The 16,112-nt window shown below is 39.2% G+C and overlaps 1 protein-coding gene across 3 annotated transcripts in view; it reads left to right on the plus strand.

Annotated features, from left to right (window-relative positions):
• Window positions 1-15,459, plus strand: part of LOC135089599 (uncharacterized) — a 30,818-nt gene extending 15,359 nt beyond the window's left edge. For all 3 annotated transcript variants that reach the window (XM_063985400.1, XM_063985401.1, XM_063985403.1), the window contains 5 exons: window positions 3,097-3,268; window positions 4,546-4,742; window positions 6,905-7,053; window positions 9,207-9,446; window positions 13,986-15,459. In XM_063985400.1, coding sequence (XP_063841470.1) covers window positions 3,097-3,268; window positions 4,546-4,742; window positions 6,905-7,053; window positions 9,207-9,446; window positions 13,986-14,276 — 1,049 coding nt within the window. In that variant the 3' untranslated portion in view covers window positions 14,277-15,459. The remainder of the gene's footprint in view (window positions 1-3,096; window positions 3,269-4,545; window positions 4,743-6,904; window positions 7,054-9,206; window positions 9,447-13,985) is intronic.
• The last annotated feature ends 653 nt before the right edge of the window (window positions 15,460-16,112 follow it).

Consider the following 16,112-nt stretch of genomic DNA (forward strand, 5'->3'; position numbering starts at 1 on the left):
CTTAATTAATGATCACTGAGACATCTTTACTTGTTACTGGGTAGAAATTGTAAAATCTATTCTTTTAATCCTTTTAATTCTTTCTTGTAGATGGTTATATAGATTTCATGCATCATTTCTATTGCTGTTAATTGTTTCATATTGCAGTGAAAGGGTTAATAATGTGCGATGTAACCGGTATAATCATCTTTCATCTCTTTCATTGGTAAATTCTAGTACATTGCCATACTTGCTATTCTGTCCAACCTGCTCATGAAAGAGTTAATCAGTATCTTTTTTTTCTTTTATATCTTCCATGGGTAAACTGAAACATTGCCATTAATGCTGTTTTACTTTACTATTGAACAAAATACCTCCCACTGGTAAATTCTGAAAATTACAGCAATATAATAATTCCGTCTATTTCACTAATGCAAGAGTTAACCAGTATCTTCCCCCAATCATCTCTTTCACTAATAAACTCCATAACTCTGTGCCAAATAAACCATTCTGTCTGACTCAGTAATGAAAGAGTTAAACTGTATCTTCTCTCGATCATCCCTTCCACTCGTAAACTTTGAAACTCACCACATTCTATTTTCCACCTTCCTACAACTTGAACTGTTCCAAGAGAGGAGTATCAAGATGGCCCCCAAAAATAAATTAGTCAGGCTGGTTGAAATGCTGACTGACTTTTCAAGGAGAACATTTTTTATTTTTTTTTTAAGTTTTTGTTTACAGCGCTTCATTAGCCTCCTTCCTGCTTACAAAAATCGTGTAGTGCTGTTGTTAAAATACATATAAATAAGTAGGTGAAGAAAACAGGTAGATTAGATAGTTCTAGTAAGATCATTTAACACTTTAGTGAGTAGTAGTAGTAGTAGTAGTAGTAGTAGTAGTAGCGTATATATGATGATTCTATACTAGTAGTTGCATTATTATTATTATTATTATTATTATTATTATTATTATTATTAGTAGTAGTAGTAGTAGTAGTAGTAGTAGTAGTAGTAGTAGTAGTAGTAGTAGTAGTAATTACCAACTAAATATCAATGTAAAATGGACAAGCCAAGCCAAAAACTAAACAAAGAAAAAGAAATCTCCAGTTTACATCAGTCATAAAAGTAAGGTTAACCAAAAAGTGTTTCAGTTTAGGTCTGCTTTGGAGTAATTGAATGAGGGAGGTTATGGTTCATGAAATGCGTCAGATTACTTGTTTGAAGGCGAAATGGCTGTTGAGGTTAACGGCCCTAAAGGTTAAGCGAGAGAGAGAGAGAGAGAGAGAGAGAGAGAGAGAGAGAGAGAGAGAGAGAGAGAGAGAGAGAGAGAGAGAGAGAGAGAGAGAGAGAGAGAGTCATTTGTCACCCTAACAATGGACGAGAAGTTAGGTTACGTAACACTAACGATCCAAATTATACAACTAAAGTTGGCAGCCCTGGTAACACACACACACACACACACACACACACTCTGTTCCGTGCTTTCTTTATATCTTTTCATCCTTATTATCTCATATTTCGCCTTGCTTGCACTTGTTTGCACTCAATTTTCAGTTTAATATTCAAGATTCCTCAATTTTCTTTAATTCCTTTCTGGAACACCACGCTTCCTAGATTCATCCTACAATAAGTTCATATCCTGAATATCAAACCGTTTTTTAATATCTATCTCATTTGCAGTATTTCTTGTTTAAATGTTTGCTTCCTCTCCTTTACTCATTACTATATCGTTTTCTTTATTACTTTTTCCGTGTCTGTAATACAAGAATATTCGGTTGTTGAATCCGTTGAGAAACAATCCTTGAGCGTGAGCATAATCCGATTCAGACGCTTTCCTTCAAATAATTCTAGTACGAGGGAGGTAAGAGGCTCCAGTTTACCACACTGCGGCGAGCGCGTCCCTCCAGGCTAGATCCTGACGAGCGGCGCTGTAAGAGTCTTAACTCACCATGGTTAATTGGCGGAGCAGCTCGTGTATATTGATGAGACCTCGTGACGCACAGCAGCTCCGCGTGACGTAGTTTCCAGAAAGAAGTAATGACACTGACATCACTGCATAGATTCAATACACAAGTGCAACGACATACTCATGAAAAAACTTTACTTTACCACCTGGGATTACGTGTCTTTCAATTTGGGAGCTTCTGCTGCAAAGAAAAGTTTCTTCCAATGAGCTTCTTACTCTAAGTTTCCTGGTAATCGATTCCTTAGCACTGTAACATTTCCCTTGGTGTTGACATACTTGTACTGTTACACCTTCATACGTTGCACTACTATTACTTATAAAATGCCCTGAGTTTCGTCATTATTTCGGTATAATTGACCAAAAAAAAAAAAAAAAAAAAAAAAAGACAATAATATAGATATACAAATTTTCCCTCAATGTGACACAGGAACACAGTGACGTGGCTAATGCTGGCACTGCCTGAACTTGCGTGTCGTGATTCCTGATGCCAGTCGACATACTGACACACTATTTCCCACTCCTGAAGCTTGTTCCTAATCCTCAGTTTAAAAGTTACGTAATCAAACAAGTCCAGCGTGGCGAAAATCTTCTATTTTCATACAGGAAGGATAAGATAATTTTGACAATTTTAGATATGAAATTCTTAATTATTCTCGTTTTTATGTTCGGTTTCGTCATTATTGTCATTATTATCATTCAGACGGCCTTCTGGCTTCTGCGAGCATTTCTGCATTCAGGCATAAGAAGCCACCAGCAGCCTAAACTTTACAATGGATTCCCAGTAATGAAAACTGACTAATTCAAGAGTTCACCGAGTAACACCAGAACCAGCCACACGCCCCGCTGCTGCGAGTCACCTTGAGAGAAACTTACTTCCTTTTACTTTTTTTTTTCTTATTTAACAAATATGAAATTATATTAATGAAAAAAAAAAAATGAGGAATCCACTGAATATAGTCAGGCTAACTTTTGCATGTTAAATGTTTATGAAAAATATATACAAATTAACCAAAAATTCGTCTCTTCCCTTTATTTCTAATTATTCTTCCTGTGTTGTTCATACATTTTCTTCTCGTCACTGCTTCCTCTTATTCAAACACTGTGGCTTCCCCTTTCCCTGGCTGTACCGTCACGCCGCCACGGTGTCTGCAGGGGACATCACCTTCGCCGCCATCAACCTGGGCCTGGTGTTCACGCCGGGCTTCCTGTACGTGATGTTCGCCCTCACGGAGATGCTCAGCAGCAACACGGGCATCCTGGCGTGCTCCAAGGCGGTACTCTGGTTCCTCAGCTTCCCTATCCTGCCCCTGTGGCCGATCTGTAGGTACGTGTGACAGATCAGTACGTTGGTTGAGCATTTTTCTTTTCTTTTTTATGTAAGAGGGGTAATGGTCAAGGGCAACAATAAAAATTAAGGTGACGCCGCGGTACTGAAGCAGTTGAGGCCGCGAGTTGTGTACTGCACCGCTCTTTAATGTGACGCGAGATTCTGACAGTCATGTACAGCAAGAAATCAACGCTAAGAATGAACCAGTGGCAGTGAACTTGAGGCTAATATTCATGAACCCGCTCTAAATATAAATAGTTCGTCGCAGTGGGAATGTTTTCTTTTGAGGAAGGACTCCGAGTTTCAGTGGACTGAGAAATCTGCACTAAAATAAATTAAGTAACAGAAAAACTAAAGAGAACTTCACTTTTATGTAAATCTAACTCAATTTCACGCATTTAAATTCCATTCACGAAGTTTACCTACAGTCATTCCTTCCCTGATAAAACTCCCTTACGAACCTCAAAGAATTCAGTGAACTTCCAATTAATACCCTAAATAAACACAAAAATAAAAAGTACAAGTGAAAGACCACATAAAATAGCTCCCAAGGTGAATAAAAAAAAAAAAAAAAAAAAAAAAAAAAAAAAAAAACATTAAAACGAAACGAACACATTTCCCAGTAAGCAAGCAGCATCACTCACATCTATGTTAACGAGACCCGATTCTTCTCTCTGTGTGAAATTTACGTTCCTTTTACACCGAGTCAAATTATTGCTCTCCGCGGTCCTTGAGTCACTGTTCTCACCGGTAATCAATGCGCTGATTGCCACCTTGTTGGCAGGGATGTCGGTGTGTGTTGGCGCGCTCGTAATATGCTGCTTGTGCTGTATGAAATAGCCTCTGTTTTGATGTTCTGGCTAAGTGTGTGTGTGTGTGTGTGTGTGTGTGTGTGTGTGTGTGTGTGTGTGTGTGTGTGTGTGTGTGTGTGTGTGTGTGTGTGAGAGAGAGAGAGAGAGAGAGAGAGAGAGAGAGAGAGAGAGAGAGAGAGAGAGAGAGAGAGAGAGAGAGAGAGAGAGAGAGAGAGAGAGAGAGAGAGAGAGAGAGAGAGAGAGAGAGAGAGAGAGAATCAAATAAGGAATATAACCGAAAGAATACACACACACACACACACACACACACACACACACACACACACACACACACACACACACACACACACACATAACAACAACAACAACAATTAACCATTTTGTCAATTTACGTCAAAGGAAACGCGCCAAATGAACCTAACAGATAAACGAAGCACCGATCTTTCCTCCTGGCATGAACAGAGACCTTCAGAAGATCTACCACGGGTTCCTGGCGCTCTTCCCCTCCCGGCGGCAGGAACAATTGGTTCACCTCAACAGGCCCACGCGCTCCTACCTCCTTAAGTTCCTAGAGGCGTTCACTGAGGCGGCCCCGCAAATCCTCCTCCGCCTTTACAAGATCTCTCTCAGACGCCAAGAGCTCCCCTTCTCAAAAATCGGTAAGGATGAGACGGAAGGACCTAAAAAACTGCAAATTTCTTCTTATTTCGATGTTTCCTGTCTGTTAGCCTCTTCTTTCAAATTTTTTTCGCCGTTTTCTTTTCTCGTTCGGATGGTGAGAGAATACTGATTAGCAATTTGTTATTTTCAATGTTTACGGTGTCTTAGCCTCTTCTTCAGTCGGTATGGATGAAAAAGATGTAAAAACTTACAATTTCTTCCCCCCCTTCTCTGAAAAACGGTAAGGATAAGGATGAAAGGATTGAAAAGAAAAACATAAACACGCAATTTCTTCTTATTCTCAATGTCTTTCCGTGTGTTAATCTCTTCTTCAATCAGTAGGAGAAAGAGAGATCATAAAAACTCGCAATTTCTTTCTCCTCCAGAATCAGTAAGGATATAGACGAAAGAACTAAAAACTAGCAATTTCTTATTTCGATCTTTCCGTGTGTTAACCTCTTCTGTAACCAGTAGGGAGGATAAAAGAATGTAAAAAAATGGAGCAGTACTTTTTCCTCAACGTTTATAAGTGTTAAACCCTTCTTTCAAATGGGCAGAGATGACGAAAACCATAAACACTAGCGTCAGGATAAAACATGACACGGAAATATTGTAACTGACGCCGCGGTAATGAAAGGATGCCTGGAGAAGGTAACCTAACCTGGATATATGATGTAGTTAAGCAGAGGATGAAGAGGCGTAGGAACACAGTAACGTGACACGAAAATAAGATGCATGACGCAAGGGGAGAGGTAGAGGAAAGAGAAATGGTAACCTAACCCGGATATAAGAGTCTAATAAAGAAGGGAGGCGAAGGATATTGGAAAAAATGATGTTGGGAGCAAAAAGGAGACCCAGAAGAAGCAACACAATGCAATCTTCTTTTACACAATATCCTCTTTTTTTTTCTTTTTTTCCTTTTCTACGAAGCAATATCCGGAATACAAGAGATCAAAGAAAACGTAGAAAATGTGACATGAAAAGTCCCTCCCATTTCCTTCACGTGTTATGGGAAAATATAAATTTCTTAAAGGTATATAAAAGTTCCTGTGGCTGCAATCTTGTCTCCTTCGTCTCCTTCCCCGACATTCAGATGCAGGGAGTGTGGGGACTTACTTTCTGGATTCCCGTGCATCGAGAGAGAGAGAGAGAGAGAGAGAGAGAGAGAGAGAGAGAGAGAGAGAGAGAGAGAGAGAGAGAGAGAGAGAGAGAGAGAGAGAGAGAATTTCTTCTTCAGTTGTCATTGTACCGCTAGCTTCACCTGACTGGGGAGTAAACTGTTTCCTGGCTGACCGAAGTGAAGCTTACTGATGATGTCAAACGCCTACAGCTCATTAAAACCAAAAATAAGACTCCTTACATGGGGTTTACATATCTAAGTGTACTAAAACTATCATGAAGGTTCCATACACTCAGAAGTTCCCGCATCTTTTTAGTAATGACTTATAAACTTTCCTTGGATATCACTCAGACTTCACATCAGTCAGTCAGCTGAACAACACTGCTTATTTTATTTTCCATAGTGATGTCAGAAATCAGTAACAACAAAGTCATTCTGATTTTTAAGTAATAATATATATGTTTTTAAATGACGACCAAAGACTAAATGAATGTTTCCTCTGCAAAAACGCTTCCATATTTTTTTTTTTTACCTCCAGTTATAAATATCTAAAATCGTGTACGGGCTTTGTAACACTCCGTGTGTATTTAAGACACTGATCCAACACGAGACAGTTCTGGATTTTTGTCTATGGAGAATTTCAAAAGTAGATCAAAGAAATGTGATCTACACACAGTGATATGTATGAACGGTACAGAATAAGCAATGTATGAAGATTGAGACAACACAAGAGGCACGCAGTGTGAAAGAGACACATCATATTAAACAATCATACCCAACGAAAGTAACTGCATAAAAACACACACACACACACACACACACACACACACACACACACACACACACACACACACAAGAACATAAATAAAAGAGAAAAGAGGAAGAAAAAAAAAGAAAGAGAAAAAAGAAAAACTCAAACCAATCAGTCAATTCATTCAACATGCATCACATTACAAAATAACACCAGCACTTTACCTGCATAACACATCCCCTGGAAATAAATTAACCTAACCTCACTCTCACTCCCTCTTACCTGGACAGAGACGATGGAGGCGGTGCAGGTGTCCTTCTCCCTGCTGACACTCTCCTCCAAGGTCATCTCCACGTACCAGAAGAGCGTCACCACCCAGCAGATCATTGAAGGCGAGCTGGAGGACAACGAAAAGTTCACGCTTCCTTGCTGCGTCCAGGTGAGGAGGCGCGAGGCAGGATCGATGCGGGACTTCCTGTGGGAGTGAAAAGTAGGAATGATAAGGATTAGTGGATGTTTCTTTAAAGTCAATAGGGTTCATTAAGGTATGTTTCTAAGAGGGAAGGAATGGTGAAGGGTCTTTTTGAAGGATTATAGAAGATTACACGGGATTTCAAACTGCCACGTATCTTTAGGTTCTAACCAGGGTGTTTGAACATATAAAAATAACGGAAGCTGCAAGAAGCCATCAGATCTACAAGTGGTAGTCGCTGTATAAAACATATCACCTTATTTTGTTCCAAGCCATAAATTTGTATAATCTTTTGAAGCTCCCTAACGACTCAACACAAACAACTTGATTACTAAGTCCATTCCATTCACCTACTCCTCTATTTGAGAATCAATGTCTTCCTATCTCTCTTTTGAATATAACTTTTTGAAGCTTGAAATTTTAGTTTGATTCAACTACAGTACTCTACGGGTTCAAGCTAGAAAAGGTCAGATTATAAAACAGTAAATCAAGAACAATAGTAAATTAATAAGTAAATAAATAGATAGGCCAAGAGACTGGTTCTTAGATGAGCGGTAGACGAATGGAACACACTCAGTAATAATTTGTTAGTGCCGAGTCAACAGGGAGCTTTAAAAGAAGATTAGACAAATTTATGGCTGGGAATGATAAGTGGAAGTAGGTAGGTATATAATGCTTTATACACCGACTGCCACGTGTAGGCCTGCTGGCTTCTTGATGTTTCCGTTATTTTCTTATCTTCTTATGTACATTAACTAAAACATCAGAGAAAACTAGTTATGATATAAAAGAAAAGCAAGGCGTAACCTGTGATTACCATTGTTTATAGGAAGTTAAAGAAAGTGACTAGCTAAAAATAAGGTTTTGTCTGAGCGATTTAACAGATGTAAGGAGAGTGGGTGGTGAGGATGATTGGGATAAGAAATTGTGGTGTTGAGTCTAATAGTTTCAACACTAAGGCAACAAAAGACTATGTGATTCTGAGATTCCTAAAGCAAAACGTGTGTTCAACGAGCTTGAACACAACGAAAGGGACAAACCACTACAATTGTAAAGGTAAAAAAAATAAATAAATAAATAATAATAATAATAATAATAAAATGGAGGTTAAGAAAATCGATTGTATTTACATTACGTGAAGAATATGAAATCTGAACGAAAGGGACAAGCCGCTGCAGGTGTGAAAGTTAAAGAAAAAGTTCCGAGGTAAAAAAAAAAAAATCGATTGAAAAACATGCTTTGTTTTTTAATTATTTAAAAACCGGAAGACGAGTACTGTGGGTTAATCTAATGAAATGTGGAAAGGAAGTGACGTAAATAGCTCGTCTTACATTTCATCATAAACTTCAGTAAATGTCACGCCCGCCACTAACAAAGCCATCAATCTCCCGCCACCAAAAGAAGCACCTGACCTTGACAAATGGCACGCCGCGCGGCGTCCCGCCATGCCTCGCCGCGCCTCGCCACCCTCCTCTCGCGCTCAAAGTTTCATGCTCTGACATAGATTAATATATTTTATTGAGTACCCAAAGATTAATGGAGGCTCAGTGTTAAGTAGCATGGATTTTACAATGACATAGCTGGATTGAGAACTTAATTACATAAAAGCAAATACTTTCTTGTGTAGTTAGAGTATTTTATTTAATGCAAGTACTTACTATAGGATCATAAAACGTGAAATCTGCAATCAAAAACTTAAATAAATAGTAAAATATATAGATGTGTACATGAATAAATGAATATAATGAAATAGAAGGACGAAAAATTGCAATGGAAGGACAAAAACCAAATATAACAAAAAGGAGACAAGAAACTGAAATTTTTACCACGGAGAGTAAAACAACAGAAGAGGTGGAAATCGCAAAGGAAAGGTAACTATAAAATTGTGACTACACGTACAAAGAAAAGTAACAAGAAACAACGAACAAGAAAATAAAACTGCAAAACAACACAATAAACGATAAAAAAAGCGAATATACAATGAAAATAACGAAAAAAAAAATCACAAGCAAAATAAACACAATAAATAACGAAAAAAATAACAACAACAACCCACCTCATAAAAGAAAACGGATAAACACTAAATTTTTAAGGGCAACTCCTTTAATTACGGCCCGCAGATTCTGGCGTTCCTGTGGTGGACTTCGTTTCTGGTGGCGCGCTTCGAGGTGATGGCACTGTTCGCTGGCTCCCTCCACGGATGGCTCTTCCTGGTGATCGCCGTGCACGTGATGCTGGTGTTCCTCTTCCAGACCGTGGCCTCACACAAGCACGGCCTGAGGAAAGTGTTCATTTATTTGTTCACTGGCTTCGTCTTCATCTTCGCCTACCTGGAGTTCAACATGAAGTCTAGGATCAAGGTGAGAGAGAGAGAGAGAGAGAGAGAGAGAGAGAGAGAGAGAGAGAGAGAGAGAGAGTTTTACAATACCCCGTCACGCAGTAACAACCCCCCAAAAAACACTTAAGGTACCCACTACACACATCACAGCAAGGACAGCACACAAAACAACTGCACCAAACACTCCTCGTACCTGACGCCTAATTAGGTACGTCCTGCAGGCGGTCACTAATGAAAGTCCTCAAAGACCATGAGTGCAGTTTCGAAATCACAAATGGGTGAGGCGAGTCAAACCAGATCTTGAGGAGAATTGCTACTGCCAAATAAGGTCTTAAAGTACGATAATTTTCAGTTTCGGAACGACAACTGAGTGAAGCGAGTCAAATGAGACCTCGGACTATATTCTGAAACACTTCTGCGCCGCACCTCTGTACTAATTCAAAACAGTCTAGTTGAGTTACAGGGATTTTTAAGAGTATTATTCTTACAGTTCTAGTGACAGATTAACGAAATTTCTACATTATTAACCGGAGAAACACTCGAGAACCCGACTAATCATATCTCTTTGAAAATACACTTAATGAGGGAGCAAAGCATTTCATAATACGGGGCCTTTACGTACAAGAATTCTGTTTCGGAGTCACACAGGGAAATATATAAAAATAATAAATAAATAAATACTAAACTAAGGTATGTACTTAAGGTTTAGAATTGAAACACCCTATAAATGGTATGAAGACACACATGTCATTTACTCTATAATACTTCTCTGTATTTCATAAAGAAAACAAAACAAATGCGAAGTAATACATTACATCGCACTATCCTACGGTACAATCAACGGACTCCTGTTTTCAGTATTACATTTATTTCCTTCATTCAGGCCTATCTCTACTTAAATCAGCGTAATACATTAGCATTCAGGTATCCACACATTGAACAAACTGGATTTATCATCACACGAAAGCGTAATAGGAAACAAGAAGTGTACAGCAGCAGTGAGCGAGGCGTGAGGACAGGGGAGGCAGAGGCCATAAATACCTTGAGTCACCTGAGGCTAGGGAAACTTGGCTAATGAACACCAAATTCAACATTTCACTGAAGCCTTGACGTGGCGCAGGGTCCGGTGTGCATCATAAATACACACACACGCACACAATCACAGTGTATGTGTAGCCTTCAGGGAGTCAATGTGCCTCGCCTGAATGCGCGTATCCCGTGTTTGCCCGAGTTGGCTGAAGACGATTGATCTGTCCCTCACTGCTGCGTCCGGCAAGAGTCTAAGCTTTGTGCGTCATGCAGCATATCTAATTGTCTAACATGTGATGGAAGGAAAATATAATATACGTAAAATTAGATACGTAAAAAATTGATAAATAAGAATAAATAAATAAATAAACAACAATAACAACATCATCACCGGCAGCAATATTAGTAGCAACAATAATAAGATAATAATAACAATAATATCGTACGTATGAAAAAGCTATTTGGGGGGTTATGAAGGTCTGAGTATAGGATATCCGCTTAATTAAACTAATGGATAGGTGACATAATTATATTAAAAATAACTTTCCGCCGCGTAGACACGAAAAAAAATTATATATATATATATATATATATATATATATATATATATATATATATATATATATATATATATATATATATATATATATATATATATATATATATATATATATATATATATATATATATATATATATATATATATTCCCATGGGAAGCAGACATTGCTTTACAGAACCAACGCATTTATAAAGGCGTGCACTTGGCAACCTTCGAGTTTTCAGACTACCGGCGCGTGTTCATCGCCACAGCAGCACCACACTTTGTTTACATCGCCAAAGCTCTCATGAAGACTATTTCCAAAGGCCACGGAGATGATTAGCCGGGTTCTTATGGATGTTTTCCTAGTGATCATACAGGATCCTTGCTTACAGAATCATGAAAACACCCTTGATAATCTAAATAACTTTCATTGCAACCTATTACAAGTATTAGATAAAGGCTGAAACGTTTGAGAATGTTGCCCAAGGGTGTTTGACACGAGACAGAGCAGCCTAGCAAGATATCGAATTCCTGGGTAGAACACTCAGTGAGCCAGACATCTCATCACTCACACCACAATAATCACCAAAGTTGAAGTGGAGTCCAGACGACCTTCAGAGTCCACCCACTGCGAACTTGAATTGATCGTAACGGAGGATTCTATGGGAAAAGGACGGATCTATACAGACGTGGAACCCTAACCGCCCTCACGATTCACGCAAGGACGGGACATGAATAGTACATGTTCCATTACGTACGCGCCTGATATTGTGATCACTACGCAGCACTTCCTGACGATACTGTGTTGGGTTTCTTACCACTGTATGTAATCGTCACCGCTAATGGTTCCCCACACTTTTTTTTTTTTTTTTTTAAGTGAAAAGGAGCCCAGGCAGGAAATAATATAAATAAATGACGGAACAATTGATTGACTGGTTTTAATGTGCTAGAGGAATATGGTGTTATGGTGCCCGACATTGAACATCTTATGATAACATACTTTAGTATAATTACTAATGCCCGACAAAGCAAGGTAGGATTAGATAAATGATGCCTAGCTGTGGATTTCCCTTCCTCCCAAAAATAAATAAATAAATAAATAATAAATAAATATAACTTAATAAAATAAAGAAAAAATAAACAAATAAATTATTTCACGAATGAGTAAATAAACAAGATAAACAAAATAGATAAATGAATAACAAAAAAAAAAAAAAAAATATATATATATATATATATATATATATATATATATATATATATATATATATATATATATATATATATATATATATATATATATATATATATATATATATATATAAAATTGACCAGTTTAGTTTCGGAGACGTCATGACACCCTCTTCTTTAAACCGTCCAAATCACATGAACGTCAATCAGTTGCGTGGTTGTGGCGCATGGTAAACTTCTGGTGTGGAGCCAGCTGACACACACACACACACACACACACACACACACACACATCTATTCACCCATTCACCCCCCCAACACACACATCTATCCACCCGACTCAACCCCCCTCACACTTCTATCCATCCACTCACCCACACACACTACTATTTCACTGAAAAATTTGTTTTTGGAAGTTTCTTGTATAAACTCTTCAATCAAAACCGTTTAGTAATATGTAGTTTATGTGTGATAATATCTTTAACTCATGTATCATCGAAATATTTCAGTTCCATACCCTACAGACGACCAAATCACACGACACTTTCAAGGAAAACGAAAATATTTATGTCGTTGAGGACTCAAAATTATTCATACCCAATAAATTTAAGTTTAAAGTCGATTTCAGAATTCGATTACGGCCTTCTATTACACCTGAAGTAACCAGGTAAACATTTTAGCGCACGCGTGGGGACTTTCCCATTTGGAAGTTATTAAAGTGAGACGCCGTAATATCGTGCGTGAGAGAAATTTACTACAAAAATATTCGGCTCGGAGACGTGTTTACAGACCAACACCAACACGGTGGGCGTCTGGCGGTTCGATACTCATGAATAAACCGCACCTCCTTTACTAAACGACGTGACAGCCACCAGTACTGAGCTCCCTATTAGCAGAAGTTCTGGGATTGTTAATGGTGTCACTATTCATAACCTTAATGGGTCGATTGATTGGTTGATTGGAATTTTGTGCCACAACAGCGAGGTCATAAGGCGACGCAGAGTTAAGATGTTTCGCATTTTCCAAGTGGTCTTTTCTTCTCACTAATAGAATTTCTGTAGTTCACAGTACTTTTTTTTTTGTTTCCATTTATAAACAATTTAAGTTCCCGTTTTTTTTTTTTTTTTTTTTCATTGATATATAATTTGTAGCTACCACGGACTTTCCAAGCAACATTGAAGACCCCACGGCTAAGTTAGGCTTTCTTGAGAATTCTATTTATGTCCTGTCTGTGTGCTTTTATGCTTATAACATCTAGGAGTCAAGAATAACCGGACTAGGCTTGAAATAATATTGAGGATTTTTCGGAGTATTACAAGCCATAAGACCAAGTGAATCATGTGTAGCTACTTTTTCTTTGAAAACAAAGTATAAAAAGGCATAGAATCTATTATTAACATCAGTATGTTGTGTTGAGTGGGCTGGAGGACGGCGTTAACACCACTAAAGCCACAGGCAGGTGGTGTGAATTATTATGACTGATATCCAGCTCCCTCGCCACAGTTATTGACTCCACCTTGCACGGCAACTACTGCTTACATTCTTCCCGTAATGACAATGGCGGTGGCAATGGCAGAAGTAACGACATACATGACAGTTACGTAGGTCCGCGGTGAGGCACATCTCGCTAATTTTAAGGCCAGTTTAAAGACTTGAGAAACCTACCTGGGAGATGCGGCTAACATAACAATCCTGACAACCACCAGCACCACCAACAGCTACTACTACCCAAACCACACCACCACCACCACTACTACTACTGTATCGTTACCCTTATAGCAAAACCTTCCCTCACCCAGGTGGCGACGTGGTTCCCCTACACAGTGTACACAGTCCTGGTCTTCATCGAGAACTCCATCATGTTGGTGGTGTGGTTCTCGTCACAAAAAGCCTACACCTCCACCCTGCCGGAGGAGGAACAAGCCCTGTACGCCACTCACCGGGAGAGGCTCATCTTCGTGCACTACGGCGCCTTCTGCTGCGGCCTCATCATGATGATCGCCACCTTCTGCTGCCCGGAGAGGAAACAATCCGCCAAGGACAAAGAAGTGACTGAGGAGATGCGTCACATGTCCGTCGTCGCCTCCTGATCGCCCTGTCAGCTAGGCAGTAGTTAATGTTATTGCATTTTGTAAGGTAATACCGAGACAGTCGTCAATTATTGTGATGGGAATGTGGTTATATTCCCCATAGAGTCGGACCTAGGGTTGCCATACGTCCGGATTTTCCCGGACATATCAGGAAATCAGATAACGAAATCTGCGTCAGGGGGGATTTTTGAAAATCCCTCAAATGTCCGGAATTTCACCTTCCATCATTACTAACTGTTAAAAAAAAATCACATTTATTAAATTTCCTTGGGTTGAAATGATGGGAGAGAGAGAGAGAGAGAGAGAGAGAGAGAGAGAGAGAGAGAGAGAGAGAGAGAGAGGGGTTCACCGAGTGGCAGCTGCTTCGGTTTGGTTTCGGTCAAGACTCTGATGTGTAAGGGTCCTGTATGAAGTCGGTGCTCGCAGCCTTCCCAACGCCGCCTCACTTGACGTTGCGCTCGCACCCCAGTCTTTCACCAGCTCTTATGGGGGTCAGTTTGGATTACTGTTTGCGGCCTTGTGACCTCGTCATTACAACTATTACTTGTTCTTGTCAAGATGCCCAAACGAAAGTGTAAATTCACTGTAGAGATGCAGAACAAACTCCCGTGCTTCAAAAAAAAAAAAAAAAAAAAAAAAATACATGTCCAGTATCATATCAGGACCATAATCAGGTGTTAGTGAAGGTGTCCGGAATTTTGATAGTTCATATATGGCAACCCTACCATAGACGCATTTCCTTCTAGATATTTTCCCATTTGAATATTTGCCCTCATTATGATAGGAAAATACTGTTGGCAATGGTTTAACTTAAATCAGGATAATGGTTGAATAGGAATGGGATTTGAGGGGGGGGGCGGCGTGATTGGAAGGAGAAATGTCCAAATGGGAACGTCAGGAGGGAAAATTTTCTTCACTCATTGTGAAGCCTTGTGGTATGTGTTGCTTAGAGTCACACAAGTGATAACGGCAGAATAGTTTCTTGAACATGATGGGTATTTTTGTCATCAATGTTTTGCAGATTTATTAATGTTTTCTATGTATGCGTAAATTAATCAATTATGCCTCGCCTCTACTAGTTGTACAGTACTAGTAACCTTCATGCTGTCAAATTTCAATATAAATTATAATAAAAGAATATTTTGTGATAAAAATAAAGTACAGATGCATCGCAAAAAAGTAACACAGTACATCTTAATCACTTGTACATTACCTTGGTGGTGTTCTTGAAGCCTGAAGCACAGGTGGGCGAGGGGAGGTGATGGTGACCGGCCTACCCTAAGATTTTCAGAAACTCACACCATGCCTGGCTGTTTATTACTGAAAGTCCTGCTTGGGGTAGGTGTGGTGGCCTCAAGGTGGTGCATATCCACTCATTTTTCACAAGCAGGTGGTAAATGTCTTCACAAGATATCAACACATATAGTACAAAGGTAATGATTAAAGTTCTTAAACAAATGAGGAAATTAACTCAAAGGTTGAGTCAATAGATAGAGCTCCCAGGAGTCAAAGCCCTGACAGGGCACAATGTGCATGTCACTATCAATCAGGTCATAACAATCCATGACCCATGAGTCATTTGGTCAACCATGTCCCATCACTACACAAAGCAGAATTCTTCGATACAACCTATTTATCAGGCTGAGGTCCCTAGAGCAGGGGGGGGGTGGGATATCAACTGAGGCAAGGTGACTTGTATTCAATGTAAGAATTTAACAGAGAGTCTCCAGGCCCCAAATCACTGTCTTGCTTCCTACAACATGCAAGGAACACCACAGCAACATTCTTCCAGCCAATGAAGTGAACAAGCAGGCAATGTTCCCTATACAAGATTAA

This window comes from Scylla paramamosain, chromosome 33 (assembly GCF_035594125.1).
Source record: "Scylla paramamosain isolate STU-SP2022 chromosome 33, ASM3559412v1, whole genome shotgun sequence".
Taxonomy (NCBI): Eukaryota; Metazoa; Arthropoda; class Malacostraca; order Decapoda; family Portunidae; genus Scylla; species Scylla paramamosain.